The 23374-nt window shown below is 37.7% G+C and overlaps 1 protein-coding gene across 1 annotated transcript; it reads left to right on the top strand.

Annotated features, from left to right (window-relative positions):
- LOC127160169 (NLR family CARD domain-containing protein 3) lies at positions 1-22349 on the top strand. Its single transcript, XM_051102818.1, has 5 exons — positions 1-225; positions 19464-19694; positions 19790-19906; positions 20005-20121; positions 20414-22349. The coding sequence occupies exons 2-5, from the start codon at positions 19546-19548 to the stop codon at positions 22347-22349; spliced, it is 2319 nt and encodes a 772-aa protein (XP_050958775.1). The 5' UTR covers positions 1-225; positions 19464-19545.
- Positions 22350-23374: the final 1025 nt, after the last annotated feature.

Genomic DNA, 23374 nt, shown 5'->3' on the forward strand with positions numbered 1-23374 from the left:
TGCGCTTGCGGCATTCTGAAAATCTCGACGCGGTGTGGACGCGCCTGAAAAACCGAGCGCGTTGCACCGCACGTCTACATTTGAAATAACGAACTTGAGCGCGCCAAAGACCCGACATCTGAACGGCCCCTAAGAGCAATCAATGCGAGTGACTCGAGAATGGAGTGGAAGCGCCCGGGTGGATCAGAGGCAAAACTATTTACCTGTTCAGGTCTTCACGTGCAGGTCAGTTTGATCTGTAAACAGGCCGCTAAGAGTTGCTAGCAGTTTAATGCTTAACTAGGTAAACAAAGACAAAACTACAGCAGTAGTACTATAAACGAAACGAAACTAAATTACTATCATCACTCAAAATACTCATCATTATTATCTACTGTAAAGTTACAGTAGTAATTTAGCAAACAAATGTTATAAAACATCGTTTTGTAATACGTTTAGGGAGATAACAACACAACCCTTATGAAAATTAAAACCAAAATTCATGGTTACTATAGTTAAACCATGGGAACCACAAATGAAGCATGGTTTTGCTACACTAACCATAGTATAACCATGAGATGTGTAGTAAAACTATGGTTGTAGTTTAAACAGATCGTAATCAATCCGTAAAAACATGAAAAAGATGACTCATGATAATGCAATAACATGTTCAGTATTAGGATCTGTAAAGATATTGTCATGATGTAATCATTATTGTACTAATTTTGACATTTAGGCCATTTAGAATATACAGTTTTGTTAAATCTGTAGTATTTAAGTAATAAACTTGTTACTGCAAATATGTTATATAATGAGGTGGCTGACAAGTTGGAGACAGTTCTGCTCATAACAGTAAATGACTGATGGGAAAAGTGACAGGTACAAGAAAATTAGCAAAAAAGACACACAAAGTAAAATGCACAGAGATATCATGGAAAATGAAGAGATTGAAAAGGAAAAAGAGAGCCTTTTTCTAAAGTTTTAAACATTGATTTAAATGTGCTGGCCATACAAAACATAGGGTTGTCCATGGTTTCAGAATTTGTGAGAAGGGTCTGACTGCAGACATGCACCTGCACTCTCAGACAACTTCACTTCCGGAAGTGACGTCACTTGCAGTCTATTTTATTATTACCTTATTTTGTTTATTTATTATTTTTTTACAATTGAATCTCTCAATATTTTATTGAGCCAGGTGGTGAAGACAAGAAAAAAGAAACTAAAAATGTCACTCGCAATCGACACTTGCACTCTCTGCTACCCGCGACATCACTTGCAATCCACACAAATGGTGCGTGTTGCCAATAGAGACAAGACACTGTGGTCGTTAAACAATTAAAACTAATTTAATAGCATAACGTACAGGGTCCTGCAAGTCATCTGTAAACTGTGCAAAGTCTCTCATTAAGCGTTTTCCTCCCGTAGAAAACCATTAACACTTGACATGGCTTAAGATACATTAAGTGCCATTAAACGATCAAATTTGTAATACAGTTTAATGTACTTTAAGGCAAGCATATGGCCATGAACACAATGCGCAAACTTTCACTTTTATACTTGCCCAGCAAATGCTTAATGTGGCAAAGTGGACTAAGATGATAAAGACCAAATTCAATATAAACCTTACTGTTGTCAAACGATATACCAGCAGATATGAACGCGCCATAAGAAAGGCATTATGTGTAGTGCTGTCAAGCGATTAAAATTTTTGATCTAATTAATTACATGGTGTGGCGATTAATTAATCTAATTAATCGCATTTAATCGAACATCCATACAGACATTACAAGCAGCAGTTTTTTTTACCATTTATTATTGAATACAAGCCTATAACTTAGGCTACAATGGTCATGACATTTTTATCACTCACTGAACACAAACCTATGAGTTAGGTTACAGTGTATGACAATTGTAACTTATTGAACACACTCCAATGACATTGGTTACAATGTCACAATTGGTTACAAATGACAGTTTTAATTATTACTTAACATAAACCAGTGTCTAAGGTAACAACGACCATGACAATTTTGTTTATTACTGAACACAAGCCTATCAACTAAATTGCAATGGACATGACATTATTGTTATTGAACATAAGTCTGTCCCTTATAGTCTAAATTCTTATTTCTCTTTTAACCAGTTGCTAAGACAGACTAACTTGTTCATATTTTCTGAGTTTAAAGATGCCCCTTTATTCTGCACAACAGTGCCAGCCAGTGGGAAAAGTCTTTCGCATGGTACGGTGGTTGCAGGGGTGGCCACATATTTGCGAGCTAAGGAAGACAGTGTGGCATGACGGGGGGCACCCACTGGCAGACTAGCAGCACTGTTTTTTAGCCCAAATGATGTATATTTCATATATTTATATAACATATATTCTACATTAAAATGCATTTAGAATTTACAATGACTGCTGTAAAAAGAGTGTGGTCAGGTGAAACAGACAAGAGGATGGTGAAAGATTTAGTTTAGAAACGAAACGCAAAAGCTCATGTTTGGCGATGCTTTTCATTTTGAAAAACCGTTTATCTGTGGTGATTCTGGAAGTTTTTTTAACATTTCTTTCCTATTTATTTGGTTCTACAGTGTTTGCTGATTTTTACTTTATTTAAACTTTGTGTAATTTCTTTCTTATTCGTTTTGTTAATAAAAGTTCTATGATTATTTCTAGGCTAAGTTAGTGTAACTTGTATTAACTTGTTCCTTGAATTGTATTTAAGCAACTGACGCCAAATTGCCGCTAATTTAAAAGTGAAAGTAAAATGCGCACGGTGCATTTATGAGCTAGACCTATTTAAAAGCAAAGGACAGTGAGGAAAAGAGGGAAAACTTAAACGAGCTAAAAACTAACAACTGCTTGACGTCAAATTGCCACTAAAATCCAAAGTAACATGCAACTGTCACCATCACATCCCTAGCAAAATCCACCTCTTTTTTATTTACTGAATTCTTTCTTTCACTATCTCTGATAAATTTAACGCAAACCTTAAACCTTATTCTGGGCTCACCTGCTTGTGTGTAGTTGTTTTATTAATGAATAGGAGCATATTGAGTTTAGTCTTTATCATCTTAAACCGTTATGCCACATTATGCCACGTTTTGCGAAGGAAAACACTATATAGCCTACGTATACATTATATTAATAAACTTTATCGAATTTGATTTCACTTTTAATTTCATCTTAATACATTAAGCTATATAAAGTGTTAATGGTTTCCTACGGGAGGAAAAAGCTTAACGAGAGACTTCATATTCTCTCGTTCATATTCTGCTGTTCTGTGGCCATGGATTTGCGGGTCTTGTCTTTATCTCCTACAGGTGGCTTGCAGGATCCAGTACGTTATGCTAAATTAGTTTTAATCGTTTAACCACCACAGCGTCTTGTCTTCATTGGCAACACACACCATTTGTGTGGATTGCAAGTAACGTCACAGGTAGCAGAGAGTGCAAGTAAGAAGGCAGCATTTTAGAGCTTTCGGATGCAGCCTATGTATTATTTCTAATCCATTTAGAGTCATTCAAAGTCATCCAATACATCTAAAATTTCTAATATTTCTAATCTACTTAAATTATGCTAGCAGTATGCTAATCATGCTAGCCCTTATGCTAGTAACTTGATAATCATGCTAGAAACATGATAGTAACATGTTGATCATGCTAACAACATGCTAGTAACATGCTAATCATGTTAGCAACTGGTTAGTAACATGTTAATCATGATAACAAAATGCTAGTAACTTCCTAATGATGTTAACAACATGTTATCGTAGTGAATTTCGCTTTCGCCAACCTAGGGAGGTGAAATAGGGTAGTGATGGGTACTCACGTCACAGCTGATGTTATGATTCTTGGATCACGTGTCAATTAATGTGTGGTTATGAGTACATCACATAAAGATTGGTGGGATCTCTAACTTGTAGAACCTCTTACTGTATTATCAACACAAGGAAGACAAGTTGTAATAAAATTAATTTTATTAACAAAAGACAGACAAGAGCAATCAACAACTACTAAATGAACACCATGAATGAGAGAGGAATAAAGTGCATACTCTAAAACAAATACGGTGAATAAACTTACTGTGCATTAGACAAATATGTGTAAGAATTGTTATCAACTGCAATCAGCTATACAATATCTAATGTAAATTAGAAAATCATATACTGATAATATACAACAATGCCAAGGTCTCTGGAAGAGGTTTGGAAGTGATATTTACGTTCGCTGTGGTTGAGTGAGCAGTCCGGTGGCGGCGACTTCTTCCACTGGTTGCGCTGGTGGCAGTACAGTGGGGAAAGGAGCAGGAATCTGTTTCGAACAGCCTTGAAGATGAAGTGCTGTAGGATGCTGATCTCCTGGAGCACCAAGGGTCCTAAGATCTGGAACACGCAGATGTGGCCCTGGAGTAGGTGCTGAAGGTCCTTAGCTTGGAACACGCAAGCAAAAGTACCTGAAGTGAAGGTTTGCTTGTTGGAGCTTAACCTTGTTGCAAATGTCTGTGTGTCTTCTGCCTCTCTGGGCTAGAGACTCAGAACTTGGTCAATCCGCTTTGTCTCCCTAGGATGGAGACTCAGGATGCTGCATCTGCTGTTGTCTCACTGGACGAAGACTCTGAATATAGATTATCTCTTTCCTCACAGGCTGGAGGCTCAGCATGTGAGAACATGTCTGTTGCTGCCTCAAAAGCTGGAGACTCTGACTTGGTATTTGTTGTTGTCTCACCCTTGTGGGTCGCAGATTCAGAACTGGTGTTTCTGCTATTGTCTCACCCTCGCAGGGCTCAGACTCAGAATGGGTGTTTCTGTTGCTGCCTTCCCTGTAACAGGCTGAAGACTCAGAAAATTGTTGTTCTGTTACAATCCTTTCCTAACGGGTGGCAGACTCAGAATGTGTGTTTCCTTGACAGGCCGCAGACTCAGAACAAGGAGTGTCTTTTGGAAGGGTACCTTTATCCCTTTCCAATGAGGAGGAGATCGCAATTTGACGCATCTCCATTTCCGTGCTGTGATTGGCTGGTTCCATCAGAGTGGGGGGACACGTGGTGGCCCACCCTTCTTTCCTCCTGTGAAATTTATTCGCATAGTCCAAACACAGTGTTAGAAAAGTGTCACTAAAGTTTTACCGGTGCATTTCTCACTTCTCAAACCATAACCAGAATGCATTTGGCAATGTTATGAACGCTTTAAGTCCAAACATGATGGGAAAGGATTGAACTGTCATGCATGCATTCATTTGTCCATTAACAGCTGAGTTTGTGTAAGATGTTGCACTACACATTGCTGTCACAAGGAATACTTATTTCTCTGAATAAGTATAAGATGTGTGTGTTGTAGTGTGCATCAGTTTTAAAGTTTGAAAACATAGTTATGAATGGATTTGGATAGATCTCCATGATCTCTCTTTGTTTCACCCAATGTTGCTGCATCTGGAGGTCCTAAGGAATTTTTATGGTCAGTCACAGGCCAGACCCTTAGGAATCAGTCTCAAGGTGGGTGAAGGCATCTTTATCTGTTGTCCTGGCATCTTTATCTGATGGCGTTGGACAGTTTGCTTATGTTAGCTCACCAAGATTCAATCAAAATGTAGCAAACCGCTGTCCACTGTGGTGGTCAGGGAGGGGCCCCCTTGCCATAAACTGGGCCCTGGAATGTGCACTACACTAGTAACATGCTTATCATGCTAAAAGCATGTTAGTAACTTGCTAATCATGCTAGAAACATGCTAATAACATAGTTATAATGTTACCATGCTAGTAACTTGCTAGTCATGCTAACAACATACTAGTAACTTGTTAATCATGCTGGCAACATGTTAGTAACTTGCTAATCATGCAAACTAAATGTTATTAACATGCTGGTCATGTTAGAAACGTGCTAGCAACATGCTAGTAACATGTTATTCATACTAGAAAACATTAGTAACTTGCTAATCTTGCTAACAATATGCTATTAGATTGTTATTCATGTTAGAACCATGTTAGTAACTTGTGAATCATGCTAACAACATGCTAGTAAAATGCTAATCATGCTAAAACATGCTAACAACATGTTAAATTATGTAAGCGATGTCCTAAATCATGGCAGCAACATTATCTTTCATACTTTTACAACTGCTTTAAACTTTTAGGCTAGGCTTAAAGTTAAAGTTTGTTCTCAAACTTTACTCATCTAGTTTTGTATCAATGTGTCAATATGATGTGAGGTCCAGTTGCAAGTACATGTCTGAGTCCACACATCTTTACTTTAACTTAAGTAAAAAAGTGTAGTCAGTACTTCTACTTTTACCATAGTATTTTAAGCATGAGTATTTGTACTTCTACTTGAGTGAAGGATGTGTGTACTTTTGCCATCTCTGTGACCAAATAGCAAAATAAACTCGGGCCAGGTCCGGTTAGATTCTGACCTGACGGAGACTCACTCGGGCCGGATGCCTGTTTACTTGCTGACCAATTCCGGTGTTCTAAAGATTTCAATTCAATTTAAGTTTATTTTGATTTGTGTTGCCTTGTCAAAAATGCTACCGTAGCGCAAAACGGTCTTGAAGAAAGTCAATTCATGCTATGTGTCTAAATGCGTGTGTATCCTAAAATGGTGTTAATCTCACAATATGACATCGTAATTTGTTTCTTGTTTCACTGAAAACAGGCATAAGTGTATTACAAGTGTATGGGGAGCATATTTTGATATTTTAAGTGAACCAGCAATTATAAAAAAAATTATTTAAAAAAAACTATTTATATTATGGCACATTCATATTTACCTCATGTTTTAACTATCGTCATCATCACCATAAGAATAATAATAATTGTTATTTTAATTTATATAGGGCTTTTCCATAGCCAAGGTCGCGTTACAAGTCAAGTTTAAGAAACAGAAACAAATATCAATACCAGAGAACAGAACACAAACCATAAGCTGAAAGTAACACACAGAGACTACTTACAAAGTTAGATTAAGTGGTACAGAGAGAATGAAGATAAATGTCCATGACAGGGTACTATTTACAGACTGAGAACTGAAGAATAATACTTGAAGGAGAGAAGGGAGGATGCTTGACGGATGTTCAGGGGAAGAGCATTCCACAATCTGCGAGCCACAACACTAAAAGCCTTAGCTCCCAGAGTCACCAACTTAGGGGTGACTAACAATCCTTCACTAGAAGATCGTAAAGAGTGGGCAGGAACATAGGGGAGAAGTAAGTTAGATAAATATGTAGGACCAGGGTTACGGAGAGCTTTATAGGTGAGAATTAATATTAAGTTACTGCGCAAGGAAACTAGAAGCCAGTGAAGGTAATAGAGGATTGGGGTAATGTGATCATTCTTTCTTGTGTGGGTAATCAAGTGAGCTGCAGAATTTTGAATATATTGTAGTCTTTTGATACAGTAATTACAGTAATCTAGTTGAGATGTGACAAAGGCATGAATATCAGTTTCCACATCCTGTTTACTGAGAGGGGATCGAATACGAGAGATATTACGTAGGTAGAAAAAAGCTGTCTTAACTACTTTAGAGAGAGTGGAGTCAATGAGAACACCAACATTATGAACTGTTGTGGAGGGCATAATCAGATCACCATCCAGATCCACCAGTTGACCAGAAAGCTTTGATACAACAGCTTTAGAGCCAGAAATAACCTCAGAATAACCTAATAAGGTTTATTTATATAGCACATTTATCTCAGCAAAGCTGTCCAAAGTGCTAAACAGAATCAGGGTTAAAACATAAAACAAGCAAGACACACCACAGAATAATAAAACAATCAAACATAAAATAAAATATAGCTGCAAGCCACAATTGTGGGGCCAAGCACAAAAAGGCAGAATGAGGAGTTAAGCATACAAAGGAGCAACAGACTGACTAAAGCAATGAGTAATTAAAGCCATTTTAGGATGATATACATTAAAATGGCTGAAAAATCATAAATACAACCACTAATAATATATTTTCATTATTTTTTCAACATTGTTTTAAAAGTTATAATAGAAGGCTGACGTCCAGTGGCAGTTGATTCCAAAGACGGGGACAGCAACTGAAAAAGCCCTATCACCCTTTGTTTTTAAACGTGAATGAGGGATAACTAAAAAAAAAAAAAAAAACTGTCAGATGATCTTAAAGATCTGGAAGATGAAAGAGGAATAAGAAGATCTGTGAAATAAGACAGAGACCATTAAGAGCTTTAAAAACAAACAAACAACAACATTTTAAATTCAATTTTAAAATGGACAGGGAGCCAATGAAGAGAGGCCAAAATTGGTGGTCAGCAGCCTTGCAGCAGCATTTTGTACCATCTTTAAGCATACAATAATTAAGGCGGGAAGTAATAAAAGCATGAATGACCTTTTCTAAGTCATGAAAAGTTTTGATAAAAAATAAAGCTAAGACAGGCAGATAATTATTAAGGCAAACTTCATCCAAACCCTGTTTCTTAAGCATAGGCTGAACAACAGCATGTTTGAAACATTTTGGGCCTACCCCAGGAGCTAGGGATGAATTAATCAATGACTGAATGGCAGTACCAATTTCAGAAAAAGAACCCTTAATAATCTATGCAGGAATGACATCAAGAAAAAAGGCAGTTGTCTTCATCTTATTGAACAATTTACAGAGCTCCTTTAATGAAACATTTTGAAAACAAGAAAATGAAGCTGGACTAGCCAGAGAAAACAGTGACAGATCTGATAGCTGCAAAGTAAAAGAGGAGTGAATAGCTAACACTTTATGAGAAAAAAAAACATAAATATTTTTTCACAAAGTTCAGCTGAGGGTTACACATGAAATTGACACTGTTAAGGAACTATGTTTCCATTTCCTTTCAGCTTTATGACAAGACTGCCTAAGAGAGCGAGCGTTATTGTCCAGCCAATAATAGGATTTCTGTTTGGGCAATTTCAACTTAAAAGGTGCAATATAATCTAAACTATTAGAACAAGATGTATAGAAAAGCAAAGTCAGTTCGTTAGGCTCAAAGGAAGACTCAGCAGCACTCAGAATAGAAACTAGCAAGGTAACCGGTGAGTGCACTGAGGATTGAGAGTGGGAGTAAAGAACAGGACAGCTTCCCAGGTAACACAACAGTGGAAGTTAAACCCAGGACGTTTGATTATTTGTCCAATTGGTTGCATATAAATAGTGAAAACAAGACGGCCCAGAACAGAACCTTGAGGTACAACCAGAACAGATTATTTGTGTTTGTGGTATATAACAAATTGCCTCCCAGTCAAATAGGAGGAGAACCATTCAAGGGTAGTGTCAGTAATTCCAATAGCTGATAGCCATGAGAGAAGTTATCTCATGACAAACAGTGAGCTGAGCTGAGGTCTAATAGAAGGAGAGTGCAGAAAGCACAAGAATCAGAAGCTAGGAGAAGATCGTTAAGGACCTTAACCAAGGCAGTTTCAGTACTGTGTAATGGATGAAAGCCAGACTGGAAAGGCTCATAAAGTTTGTGTGTTTTTAAGTAGGTCTGTAACTGGGAGGCAACAACTTTTTCTAATATCTTAGAAAGAAAAGATAAGTTTGAAATAGGCCTATAGCTACTTAGAGAAGAAGGATCAAGACCATGCTTTTTAAGAACTGGGGTGACAGCAGCAATCTTAAGATTAGCGTGTAGAGTTCCAGTTGATATTGACGTTTTAATGAAGTGAGTGATGGGTAGTGACAAAGCGGGCAGGCAATTCTTTAGTAAAGAGGTTGGTGCAGGATCAAGAAGACTAGTAGAGGAATTAGACAGCCTGATTATCTCATCGACCACTGTGGGGACAATAAAGTCAAAACTAGAGAAGTTGTGATTATGGCATAAAGAGAAAAGTTCAGTAGTGGGAACCAAGGTAGGGTGTTGACAGGTATGAGATGTTTTACTCTGAAAAAAAGAGCAAACTCACTTTATTTTACACCATTACTCCTTGCATTTACACTGTATGTATAGCATGTTCAGATGTTCTGTAATGTCTTTTAGATATCAGGAGCAGTGTATTCTGTCATAAGATCTTCAAGATGTCAGGAGTAGTGTGTTTTAATAGACCAATATATTGTATCAACTATATTAGTAAACTCATGTAGGGAATGGCGAATGAGGGTGTAGGGTGTGATTTGAAACATGCGTCTGAATGTCGACTTTGAAAGCTGTTAATTCACTATATATTGCAGCAGTCTACATTCTAGAAAATGACAAACCTTACCCAGAATGCACTGTTTTAATAGAAAACATGTTACTGTCAAAATTTGGCCTTTTTACAGCAGTTTTTAACAGTGTATGTACCTTAGTATTTTTAAATGTATTTTAAAATGTTTTGAAGAGTTTGGATAATGCACTTTAAAGATATAAGAAAATTGTTATCTTTTTTATTGTAACTAATAAATTACCATGACAACAGCATTTATGATATCTAAAATCTGTTTGCAATTTAGCATCTTCAGTATCATTGCATTATGTTGTCAAAGCCTGGTGTGCATTGCATGGTTCTCCTAGTTGGCATTAATTCAAAGTCTTTATCCGAAAATCTGCATTCAAACCAAATCAGACGATAGAGAGACTCTGTTTCTCTCTCTCTCTCACACACACACACACACACACATACACACACAGGTAGAATGAGATCAGCTGCTCAGTTGCAGACTACACTGGTTAGTTGAGGTAGAAGATTAAACATTGAAAAAACTCTGAAATAAACTGATCAAAAGTAATCTGATAATGTCTAAATATACTGCCAAATACAATTCCCAATTTCAAGTGTCATTATTTGTCTAGGCCTAGACAGTCATCTAGTGGTTATACTATATATTACATTTAGTTTTATTTATGTCTTTTAATCAAAACTAATATGCACATTTTTACCTTACATATACTGCATTATATATTAAATAAAAGGATTCCTCAAGGAGACCAAAGAGGATAGAATTACAGTAGTCGATAAGGGAGGAAACCAAGCTGTGAACAAGAATGAAGCGGAGTGAGTGGAGAGGGAGGGACAAAGACGATTAATATTGCGCAGATGAAAATAACCAGATCAGGTAATATTATTGATGTGAGATTGAAATGATAATAAGCTATCAAGGATGACAGCCAGACTCTTAACCTGAGGGGAGAAACTGAGGAACCATCAATTGTGAGGGTAAAGCTGTAGACTTTGGATAGTAAAGATTTATTGCCAACTTAAGTTTTCAACTTAAGAAAGTTAAAGGTAAACCAAGACTTTATTCATTTAGGCAGCTGGTGAGGGAGGAGGATGGAAGTGAAGAGGAGGAGGTTTGCTAGAAAGATAGAGCTGGGTGTTATTGGCAAAGCAGTGAAAATGGATGTAATATTTTAAAATATAACCAAGGGGGAAGAGGTAGATGATGAAAAGAAGGGGCCGCAGGACAGAACCCTGGGGAACACCAGTAGTAACTAGGGGTGGGTACCGAAACCCGGTGCCAATACGGCACCGGTACCCGTATGATCGGTATGTACCTGGCTGAATCAGAACATGAATTTCGGTGCCTCATTTCGGTGCCACTTAAATGCCTGAACTGTCGATTGCTACGGATGTAAGAATCATTGATTCATCAACATGGATGATCACTAGTTAAATTTAAATACTGCATTCATGGGGTGTCAGAATAATCAGAAAAAATATTTTCTTAATGAGAACACTCACATGAACGTCAGAAAGCTTTGATGATACAAATCCAAGACATCTTTGTAGTTACTGTCCATTTTTACATTTCGAATTAAAAGCACAAATTGTTGGGAAATGAGACCATCCAAGAAGTGCGTGAATGGAGCAACTATCGTTACACTTGCTCTGATGGCAGCAGGTGGCCAGACTGGAATTGTTTGTGGAGATTATTCTGTGTTAAATGGGAATGTAGTTGAGCAGCAACTTTTTTTCAGGTATTTGAGAAATAAAGGGGAAGTTAGAAATAGGGCAAAGACTATTATAGCTGTTGGGATCTAAACTAGATTTTTTTTAGTATGGGGGTAACAGCAGTAGTTTTAAAGAGTGAAGGTACAATTCAGGTGGTAGGAGAAGAGTGAATGATGGCAGTTATGAGAAGGAGCAGAAAAGGGAGGCAGGATTTATCCAGGGCTGTAGGTTGAGGGTCAAGCTGACGTGTAGAGGGCTTGGATTTATGAATGAGGTCTGAGATTACTGAGGCATCAGGAAGTTGGAAACTAGAGAATAACTGACAGTGTGTGGAATAATCGGAGGGAGAGAAAGGCAAAAAATAAGAGCTTAGGTGCTGGTGGATCTTGTGAATTTTCTCATTAACGTCCTGGGGTCCGCTAACCCGCAGGCGGGAGCACTCGCATATTTTCCAGATGTCAGCAAAAAGAACTTGAATTGCTCCCTCAATTTTAATTGGACACATAAAAGTAATACATCACCTGAATCTGTAGAAAGTTTACTTTTATTTGTGTACGCTCAACATATCAACAAATGTTCGTGGTTTTTGTAAATAAAGAAAATATACAGGGTGTCCTTTCAGTCTTCTCAGTCTCTGTGAATATCCAGTTGAAATGCGTCACTAAAATGAACTAAAACTCAGTGAATACATGACACACAAACACCAGAGATATGTCTATAGAAAGCTTGGAATGTCTACTTTTAAATGAAGTAAGTTTAATCGAAAACACATATTCTGTGTGTAAGTAATCCGTATGAAACCAATAACATGTCCTGTTTTTCCCATCTGACCTCATTACCGTTAATTAGTTCACACCCACACGCTGTTTGGCGCTATTGTTATTACAAACATCCACGTCAAAGACGCGCAAAATGACCGCCCACATCAACTCGTAAACAAAGCAGCAACGTGTTTGTGTCGGATACTTTCGTTTTTGGAAGGAAGCGCTGAGAGGAAAAAGCCTTGTATTTACTCCAGATGAGGACGCGCTGAGAGGAACAGACTGAGCTTGTTTATCTCACAAACAGAACACGAGCGCGACTACAGCAGCTGACGAGAGGATCTTATACAGTGTAAGTAATGTTTCTTATTGGCATTATGTGTTGTTGAGACAAAAACTTGAACGCATTTACTAGTTGGTCATTTTCCAAAACTATATTTCCTGACTAAAATATGTGAAATCGAGTGCAACATTTTGAAATATAATAGGCAACTTTTCAATGTATCTGTAAGGCGTCAGAAATGTTTTATGTTTCATAAACAAATTGACATTAAAGTAGGGCTAATGTTTAGACGATATAAAAGTAATGTATAAGAATGCTTAGACCAGTCTTTACTGTTGAATACTCTGTCTGAAAATATCTGCTCAAACGTGTACATAATGTGCTTAATAATAATTTAGTTTCTCAGATGTTGTTTTTATACTGTATAATAATAAATACAAAGCATGTGTGCATATGATAGCTATAAAAATCACATGGGCAATATTAGTGATTGCTAATGTAACAATATTGCTCCAGGCCTATCAACATGCACATTGATTTATTCATTTATTTATGTTAGTGACTAGATACCTATATGAATATTTTTTGGGATAGAAATTATAGAACTAATGCTTTTATTTAGCAAGGATGCTTTAAATTGCTCCTGATATTAACATGCTCACATATGATTTTTTGTTTTGCTTTAGTTGTTTGTGATCTGATACCTGCACAACAGATGAATCCTGCAAACTTTTCCTCTGACAGCACTGTACCAACATCAGATCTTCAACTGCACTCATTTTCTATTGGTAAAACAAGTTCCTTGACTACTGATGATGAGTTTTGCAAGCACTTAAATATCAGGTATGATTTACTTGTGTTACTTGTTGAACAGAATTCAGAAAACAGTTTTCAGGAATTACACACCATCTGTTCACATCTCTGTGGTTAGGTCAGTGTGCTTAATAATGTGTCTTTGACCTTCATAATGTATGTTTATATTATACTGTGTTGTAAATAAAATACAGATAATCTAAAACCCCAATTTCTGAATCTTCTCACATTGTTTCTTACCTGACAGTCACAGTCTCACTGATGGGCCATTAGAGGAGGGCCTTTTGTCTCTCAGGTGTGAATCACTAAATATTCAATGGCCATTGTCACTCCCTCGCATATTGCCTTTCGATCACCAAACATGTCTTAGAAAATTTAAATAAGTATATTGTTTTTTGTGAACGACTGAACAATGATTTTCACATCATTTTGTAGAAAAAACTCTAGCCTACCACATCCAGTTCTCAAAAGTCTTGTGCATGAATGTTCTGAATGTGTTTCTTGGTCTTATTTCAGTGACTTAAAAAAATTATATTTTCACTAACCACGCATAAATGTTGTTTTCTCAAAAGCACAAACATGTACATTCATGTTGCTTACATATTATTGTGGCCCAGTTTGTGCTGATTACAGTGTAACCAGACTTCATCCATGAATATGTTTTTAAGATACTGAAAAAAGCACAGGAGCCGACCACAGGAGGTTAATATACAGTGGGTACTGAAAGTATTCAGACCCCCTTAAATTTTTCACTCGTTATATTGTAGCCATTTGCTAAAATCATTTAAGTTCATTTTTTTCCTCATTAATGTACACACAGCACCCCATATTGACAGAAAAACACAGAATTGTTGACATTTTTGCAGATTTATTAAAAAGGGAAAAACTGAAATAACACATGGTCCTAAGTATTCAGACCCTTTGCTCAGTATTTAGTAGAAGCACCCTTTTGATCTAATACAGCCATGAGTCTTTTTGGGAAGGATGCAACAAGTTTTTCACACCTGGATTTGGGGATCCTCTGCCATTCCTCCTTGCAGATCCTCTCCAGTTCTGTCAGGTTGGATGGTAAACGTTGGTGGACAGCCGTTTTTAGGTCTCTCCAGAGATGCTCAACTGGGTTTAACTCCCTGGGGTCGACGATCACACCGGCGTGATCAGCTCACGTTTTTTAAGATCAGTGCGAAAGACACTAAAAATACTCTGTCGATTTTGGTCACACAAATAAGTGTTATACATCATTAGAAACCATTAAGTGTATACTTTTATTTGTGCACACTCACAATAAAAACTGAACTGTGTGCTTCTTTAAGTTAAAGAAAATAAACAGGGTGCTTTCTCAGTCTTCACTGTCTCCGCGAACGGCTTTTAGAAATGCGTCAATAAAATGAACCTAAACTCAGTGAATAGTCGGCACACAGACAGGAGAGATATATCTATAGAAAGCTTGATATCTCTACTCTATCTCTATCCATATGAAATCAACGTGATGCCTCGTTTTTCCCTCAGAGCTAATTATTTTTAATGTGATCACGCCCACGAGCTGCTTTTGCTTTTGATATGATAAATAGCCACGTGCGCGGCGCCGCGTGTTAGCGCCCACATCATCGTAAACAAAGCTTGACATTTCATCAAGTTTATCTCGGCTACTGTTCGTTTCTGGAAAAAGACACGCTGAGAGGAATAACAGAGTTTACCTTCAGAAAAAAGAAAACGCGCTGAGAGAAATAACACCGAGTTCACCTCAGATGAAGAACAACGCGACGCACGGCTGATCCAGAGGAAGAGATCAGTCTGACGAGTAAGTGATGTTTCTTTAATAAACGTGTTATTTTAACATACGCTTGAACACATTTACTAGCACATTTACATTTTGAAAATGATATGTAGTTCATTGTATCAAAATTTCTTATGACGCGACCAAGTTTTCATGTTCTATATAATATAAAACAAAATACGATATAAAAGTAATATGAGTGTACACTGTAACACAACGAAAGCTACGAGTCGAAGTATGTCTAGATCATGTTTATTATTAATACTCTGTTCCCAGAGTTTTATAATGTGCTAAACGATAATTTGTTTCTCAGATATAACGTTCTTTTTACATAGTACAAAGTATGAGTGAATCTGTGACTACAAGATCGTTATATACAGATTCTTCTGATATTAACATGCTCAGAGATGTTTTTTGTTTTTGTTTTTTAGTGATTTGATACCTGCACCACAGATGAATCTTGCTGATTTTTACTGGAGTCCCTTCAAACAGTTTCCTTCTGAGTGCGCTGTACCAACATCAGACGTTATTTTTCACTGATTTTCTATGGTAAAATAAGCTCTGTGACTGTTTATTTATTTATTTTTTTTTAATCTTGAATCCATGGAAAGAAGCAGCAAACACCTAAATATCAGGTATGGTTTACTAGTTTGACTTGCTGAACAGGAATGAGAGAAGGTCTGTTCACATTTCTGTGGTTAGGTCAGTGAGTACAGTAATAATCTTTGACCTTCATTATGTATGTTTTGATTATATTGTGTTGTAAATAAAATACAAATGACCAAAACCCCCCATTATCTTACTCTCCTCTCATTCTTTGTTACCTGCCTCATAGTGACAGTCACAGTGATGGGCCATTAGGGGACGGCCTTTTGTCTCTCAGGTGTGAATCACTACATATTCATGGCCGTTATCCCTCCCTCGCATACGGCTTACTATCACAAAACATGTCTTAGAAAATTTACATCAATATATTGTTTTCTGTGAAAGAGTAAGCACGATCATTTTCACATCATTTTGAAGTAAATATTCTAGCCTACAAGAGTGATTACTCAAAAGCCTTGCTCAGGACTATTCAGTATGAGTTTTATGGCCTTATTTCAGCTACATTTATTTTCCCAAAACTTACTAACCACGCATAATCTTTTATAAAAAATGCAAACATGTACATCCATCCTGCTCACATATTATTGTAGCATCGTTTGTGCTGAATACAAAAAAGTTATATGTTGGCCGGTAGTATGTTATAAGTAGCTGAAATAAGCACAAATGTCAGGGCATGTCAAAACATCTAAAGGGCCCCAAAATCACCTCAGACCCCAGAGGGTTAAGTCAGGGCTCTGGCTGGGCCATTCAAGAACAGTCATAGAGTTATTGTGAAGCCACTCCTTTGTTATTTTAACGGTGTGCTTAGGGGTCATTGTCTTGTTGGAAGGTAAACCTTCGGCCCAGTCTGAGATCCTGAGCACTCTGGAGAAGGTTTTCGTCCAGGATATCCCTGTACTTGGCCGCATTCATCTTTCCATCCATTGCAACCAGTCGTCCTGTCCCTGCAGCTGAAAAACACCCCCACAGCATGATGCTGCCACCACCATGCTTCACTGTTGGGACTGTATTGGACAGGTGATGAGCAGTGCCTGGTTTTCTCCACACACACCAGTTAGAATTAAGGCCAAAAAGTTCTATCTTGGTCTCATCAGACCAGAGAATCTTATTTCTCACCATCTTGGAGTCCTTCAGGTGTTTTTTAGCAAACTCCATGCAGGCTTTCATGTGTCTTGCACTGAGGAGAGGCTTCTGTCAGGTCACTCTGCCATAAAGCCCCGACTGGTGGAGGGCTGCAGTGATGGTTGATTTTCTACAACTTTCTCCCATCTCCCGACTGCATCTCTGGAGCTCAGCCACAATGATCTTTGGGTTCTTCTTTACCTCTCTCACCAAGGCTCTTCTCCCTCGATAGCTCAGTTTGCCCGGACGGCCAGCTCTAGGAAGGGTTCTGGTCATCCCAAACATCTTCCATTTAAGGATTATGGAGGCCACTGTGCTCTTAGGAACCTTAAATGCAGCAGAAATTTTTTGTAACCTTGGCCAGATCTGTGCCTTGCCACAATTCTGTCCCTGAGCTCTTCAGGCAGTTCCTTTGACCTCATGATTCTCATTTGCTCTAACATGCACTGTGAGCTGTAAGGTCTTTTATAGAGAGGTGTGTGGCTTTCCTAATCAAGTCCAATCGGTATAATCAAACACAGCTGGACTCAAATGAAGGTGTAGAACCATCTCAAGGATGATCAGAAGAAATGGACAGCACCTGAGTTAAATATATGAGTGTCACAGCAAAGGGTCTGAATACTTAGGACCATGTGATATTTCAGTTTTTCTTTTTTAATAAATCTGCAAAAATGTCAACAATTCTGTGTTTTTCTGTCAATATGGGGTGCTGTGTGTATATTAATGAGGAAAAAAAATGAACTTAAATGATTTTAGCAAATGGCTGCAATATAACAAAGAGTAAAAAAATTTAAGGGGGTCTGAATACTTTCCGTACCCACTGTACTTTAAAATGTAATTTATTTCTGAATTTTCAGCATCATTACTCTAGCCTTTTCATTACTCCAGTGTTACATGATCCTTTAGAAATTATTGTAATATGTTGATTTATTATCAATTTTAGAATAGAAACAGTTGTGCTGCTTAATTTGTTATATTTTTATTTTTTTTGGAACCTGTGATACTTTTTCAGGATTCTTTCGTCGATAAAAAAAAAAAAGTTATTTTTTTGTTATTGGTTTTTGTGTGTGTGTGTGGGTGTGTGTGTGGGTGGTTTTTTTTATCCAACAAGTATGTGTTAAACTGAAAATGATAGTAAAGACTTCTATTATTGGATAAGATTTCTATTTTTCTTTTTCTATTTGTTGAGAGGTAGTGTAATTCGTTACATTACATTAACAGCAAAGCTAAATATGGCCATCTAGATATCTACACAAAGGCCACAGTATTGAAATTACATACATATGGATATTGTGTACTTTCACAGTTTAACTGCTTCTATTCTGGAACACGTGTGATTATCTAATACAAATATCTAAATATGTTAGTCACACACTGGTTGCGTTCAATTCAAGTGGTGGTCTACAAATACTTTATTTGATCACCAAACGGGCAAAAGTATACTGCTGTACTTCTGTATGTTTTCTTTACAGTGAAGGAAATTAGAAATGAGCGATATCTTATCGTTTGTGATATAGCGGTAAAAATTTTCCCCACAATAAGAATTAGTCTTCCTGCGATAATAACGATAAAGTCTAGTTGTTGACATGGTGACATGGCTGAAGGCAGACATGAAATTGAGGAGTAGTATATCGCTAAACGAGGAGCTGCCTGTACAGTCTGGAACTTGTTTGGTCAGGACTGTTACAGTGCGACAAAAAAATGGTTTGAGCCTTGAATAAATGTACAGTAGCACGTGTGTGATACAGTTTTGCATGTGTATGAGCCTTTTTACGAACCTGTTGTCCAACAAAGTTATCATTTATTGACATACTTTTTCTTCAAATTAACTTCATAACATAGTCAAGTGTTTGAAATAACCTTTTGTGATCAGACGTGGTTTCATATTACAGAATGAGGCAGAAAGCATACCATTTTATTATATTATAAAAGTTATGTTGATTAGTATTGTATTATAAAAATATTATCTTTATAAAAATACCCAAGATTGCTTGAAGAACACAGGAACGCAAGGAATTTGTCTTGGTGTTAGAAGCTTCCAGTACAAAAAAGTACAAACAATTTAATTTACATTCCAGTGAATTAAGCAGTCATTACATTGCCTGTGTACTGAGTAATACTACCCTATTTTGGGTAAAAATAGGAAAGATAATATTTTTCTCTAAAGAAACAGGATGCGATAATATTATCATCTCAATAAAACCAGAAATTGTCATGATAAATGTTTAATCCCATATCGCCCATCCCTGAAGGAAATGTATTATTTTTCAGTTTATCTAAAGATGGCAGATGAGTTGTGTGTCATCAGCAGAACTGAACATATTTGAGGAGACAGAAGATCACTGGCTCTAAAATGAATCTCTATGAAGGGAGAAAGGAGGACGTTCACTATCAAAACAAGAGAGTAGCATCTCCAGAGCCCAGCAGTGTGTCTATGAGAAGTGACAGATCCATGCCAGAACCCCTTAACTTCAGCACTGGATCAGTGGACTTTAACCCCAGGTGAGATAGCCAAGTGCTGGAGACGAGACAGCTTCATAAGAATATAAACATCAGTGAGACAGAGAAGTAATTTGAATGCTAATGTGTTTCTCTAGTGACACTGAGAACAAGAGAGCAGCATCACCAGAGGCCAGCAGTGTGTCTATGAGGAGTGACAGATCCATGCCAGAACCCCCTAACTTCAGCACTGGATCAGTGGACTTTAACCCTAGGTGAGAAGATAGCCAAGTGCTGGAAAAGAGACAGGTTCATAAGAGTATAAACATTGGTGAGACAGAGAAATAATTTGAATGTCAATGTGTTTCTCTAGTGACACTGAGAACAAGAGAGCAGCATCACCAGAGGCCAGCAGTGTGTCTATGAGGAGTGACAGATCCATGCCAGAACCACCTAACTTCAGCACTGGATCAGTGACCTTTAACCCCAGGTTAAACAATAACTAATACTGGAGACAAGAGAGAGCATTTAAACATTAGTGATGAAGTTGTGACTTATTGTTCATTGAGGAGAGATTTGAGATCTGGGGCTCATTTGTGGAGCCTCATTTATAAATGCAATGTTTGACAGATGAACAAACATGGAGAGAATTTTTATTAAATGTCATGTGAAGAACTAAGCTTGTGCTGATTATTATCAGATATTATAAAGTAAAAATAGAAAATCTTTTAGTTTCAACTCATTCATTGATTGTGGTGTTCTTGTTTCTGCTGGGTGGATAGATGTGATCAGATTGAAGACCTGCAGCAGGATTCCCACCAACCAGATGATCAACTACAGAGAGTTAAAGACCAGCACAAAACCAGCATGAAGAACAAGTATGAGAGATTATTTGAGGGAATCAACCTACACAAGTCTCAAACCCTCCTGAACAGGCTATACACACAGCTTTACATCATAGAGGGAGAGAAAGGAATAAATAAAGAACATGAGGTTTTACAGATGGAGAAAACAGCCAGAACAAAACATTCACAAGACACTCCAATCAACTGCAATGACATCTTTAAAGCTTCACCTGAACCAGGATGTGAGAAGAAAGACCAAATCAAGACTGTTCTTACTAAAGGCATTGCTGGAATTGGAAAAACTGTTTCAGTGCAGAAGTTCATACTGGACTGGGTCGAGGGAAAAGCCAATCAGGATGTAGATTTCATGTTTGTGCTTCCATTTCGAGAGCTGAACTTGATTCGAGATCATCGGTACAGTCTTCATAGACTTCTGGTGGACTTTCATCCTGAACTTCAGGATCTGGACTCAAAGATTTATGAGGAGTGTAAAGTTGTGTTCATCTTTGATGGTCTGGATGAAAGCAGAATCACACTGATGTTTTCAGATGATCAGAAAGTTTGTGATGTGACTGAGACTTCATCAGTGGGTGTGTTGATGTCAAACCTCATGAAAGGAGAGCTGCTTCCCTCTGCTCTCATCTGGATCACCTCCAGACCAGCAGCAGCCAATCAGATCCCCTCTGAATACATCAACCGTGTGACAGAAATTCAGGGATTCAATGAGACTCAGAAGGAGGAATATTTCAGAAAGAGAATCAGTGACCAGCATCAAGCCAGCAGAATCATCTCACACATCAGAAGAGCAAGAAGCCTTCACATCATGTGCCACATCCCTGTCTTCTGCTGGATCTCATCCACTGTGCTTCAGAAGCTCCTGAAGGATGATCTGAGAGCAGAAATCCCTCAAACTCTGACTGAAATGTACATCCACTTTCTGCTGATTCAGATCAACATAAGGAATCAGAAGTATGAAGAGAGAGATCCAAAGAAACTCCTGCAGTTAAACAAAGAAGTGATTGTGAAACTTGCTGAAGTGGCTTTCAAACAGCTGATGGAGGGCAATGTGATGTTCTATGAGGAGGACCTGATTGAGAGTGGCATAGATGTCACTGATGCCTCAGTGTACTCTGGGATTTGCACTGAGATCTTTCAAGAGGAATCTGTGATTCATCAGAGGAAAGTCTACAGCTTCATTCATCTGACCTTTCAGGAGTTTCTTGCTGCTTTCTATGAGTTTTACTGCTATTTAATAAAGAACATGGAGCCAGTGGAGTTGTTTCTGGGTGATAAACATGAGAGTTACAGGTATAGATCTGAGGAAAACTCCCTGTATGAGCTGCTAAAATCAGCAGTAGATAAAGCACTCCAGAGTGAAAATGGGCAGCTGGATCTGTTCCTCCGGTTCCTGTTGGGCATCTCATTGGAGTCCAATCAGAGACTCTTACAGGATCTACTGACACACATAGAGAACAGCTCAAGGAGCATCAAGACAATCACACTGTATATTAAAGACAAGATTAAGAGAGGTGACTATACCATGAAACTCTCAGCTGATAGCTCCATTAATCTGTTCCTCTGTCTGCTGGAAGTGAAAGATCAGACTCTGTCCAGAGAGATTCAAGATTTTGTGAAATCAGACAAACACTCAAATGAGAAACTCTCTCTGTCTCACTGCTCAACAATCGCCTACATGCTTCAGATATCAGAGGAGGTGCTGGATGAGCTTGATCTTATGAAATTCAACACATCAGCTGAGGGAAGAGGAAGACTGATACCAGCTGTGATCAGCTGCAGAAAAGCCCTGTCAGTATTCATTCATTCATGTCATTACAGAAAATATATTAGCCTGAGATGCAAACTCATCTATTAAATTATAACCCTGGTTTTATTATTTACATAAAAAATACATTTCTCATATGAGACACTGAAGCAGAATATAATACATGCATCTGCACAACATACACACACACACACACACACTAATGGAGATGCATGCTGGTCAGACTGTAAATGCAATGAATATGTAGGCCAAACATGTACTGAAACATTACCTTCACTATCTGCAAATGTTTATTCAAAGTCTAATCTATTAAATATAATCTACAAATCGTGCATACTGTCAAATACACACAAGGCTGTCTAAGACACAATTTACATAAACAGTCAGGTATGTCTGTGAAGTTAAACAGCTGGGAAAGAAATCTCATGTTTATATTAGATCAGTATGTTAAGTGACAACCCAGATAGCAACATAGTGTAAGCCCAGATCTGGCCCACTTCTGGCACATGTGGAATGATGATCTTTGCCAAACCTGGCCCAAAAGCAGTCCATAGCAATGCAATGTTTTGTAAATGATTAGTTAAAGGAGTCAAATCATTCATGATCCAGCTTCACTCACAGCAGAAGGGAGTATAAGGGTTTTTTTAATCAACCTTTGTGATCGTCTTTCCTACATTCCTACCTGCTAGTTAGCAAGTTTAGTGGCTAAACGTTGCTAAATGCGGCTAAAGTAAACAGGCTCTATAAACCGCCCCCTCTTCACTTCACAAAGAGAAGAGGGGGCCGGCAAGCAGAGCTCATTAACATTTAAAGCAACCTCGACCAGAACAGGATGATTTTTGCAGAGCTGATTTTGGTAAGGTAAAAAAGGTGTTATTTACACTACCATTAAGAAATTTTAACCAAAGCATGTTATACACTTTTCATTAAGACCCTAAAAAAATCATATCAACTTGTGGAAAATGGGCATCCGATGACCCCTTTAATCATTATCCAATCACTTGTAAATGATTTATAACTTAATCTACAAAACATAGATAAAAATATGAACATATCACTTAATCATTTCTGAACACATAGTTATGTTTTGTAAATGAATAGTTCAACATTACCTA

The sequence above is a fragment of the Labeo rohita genome, unplaced genomic scaffold (assembly GCF_022985175.1).
Source record: "Labeo rohita strain BAU-BD-2019 unplaced genomic scaffold, IGBB_LRoh.1.0 scaffold_30, whole genome shotgun sequence".
Lineage (NCBI taxonomy): Eukaryota > Metazoa > Chordata > Actinopteri > Cypriniformes > Cyprinidae > Labeo > Labeo rohita.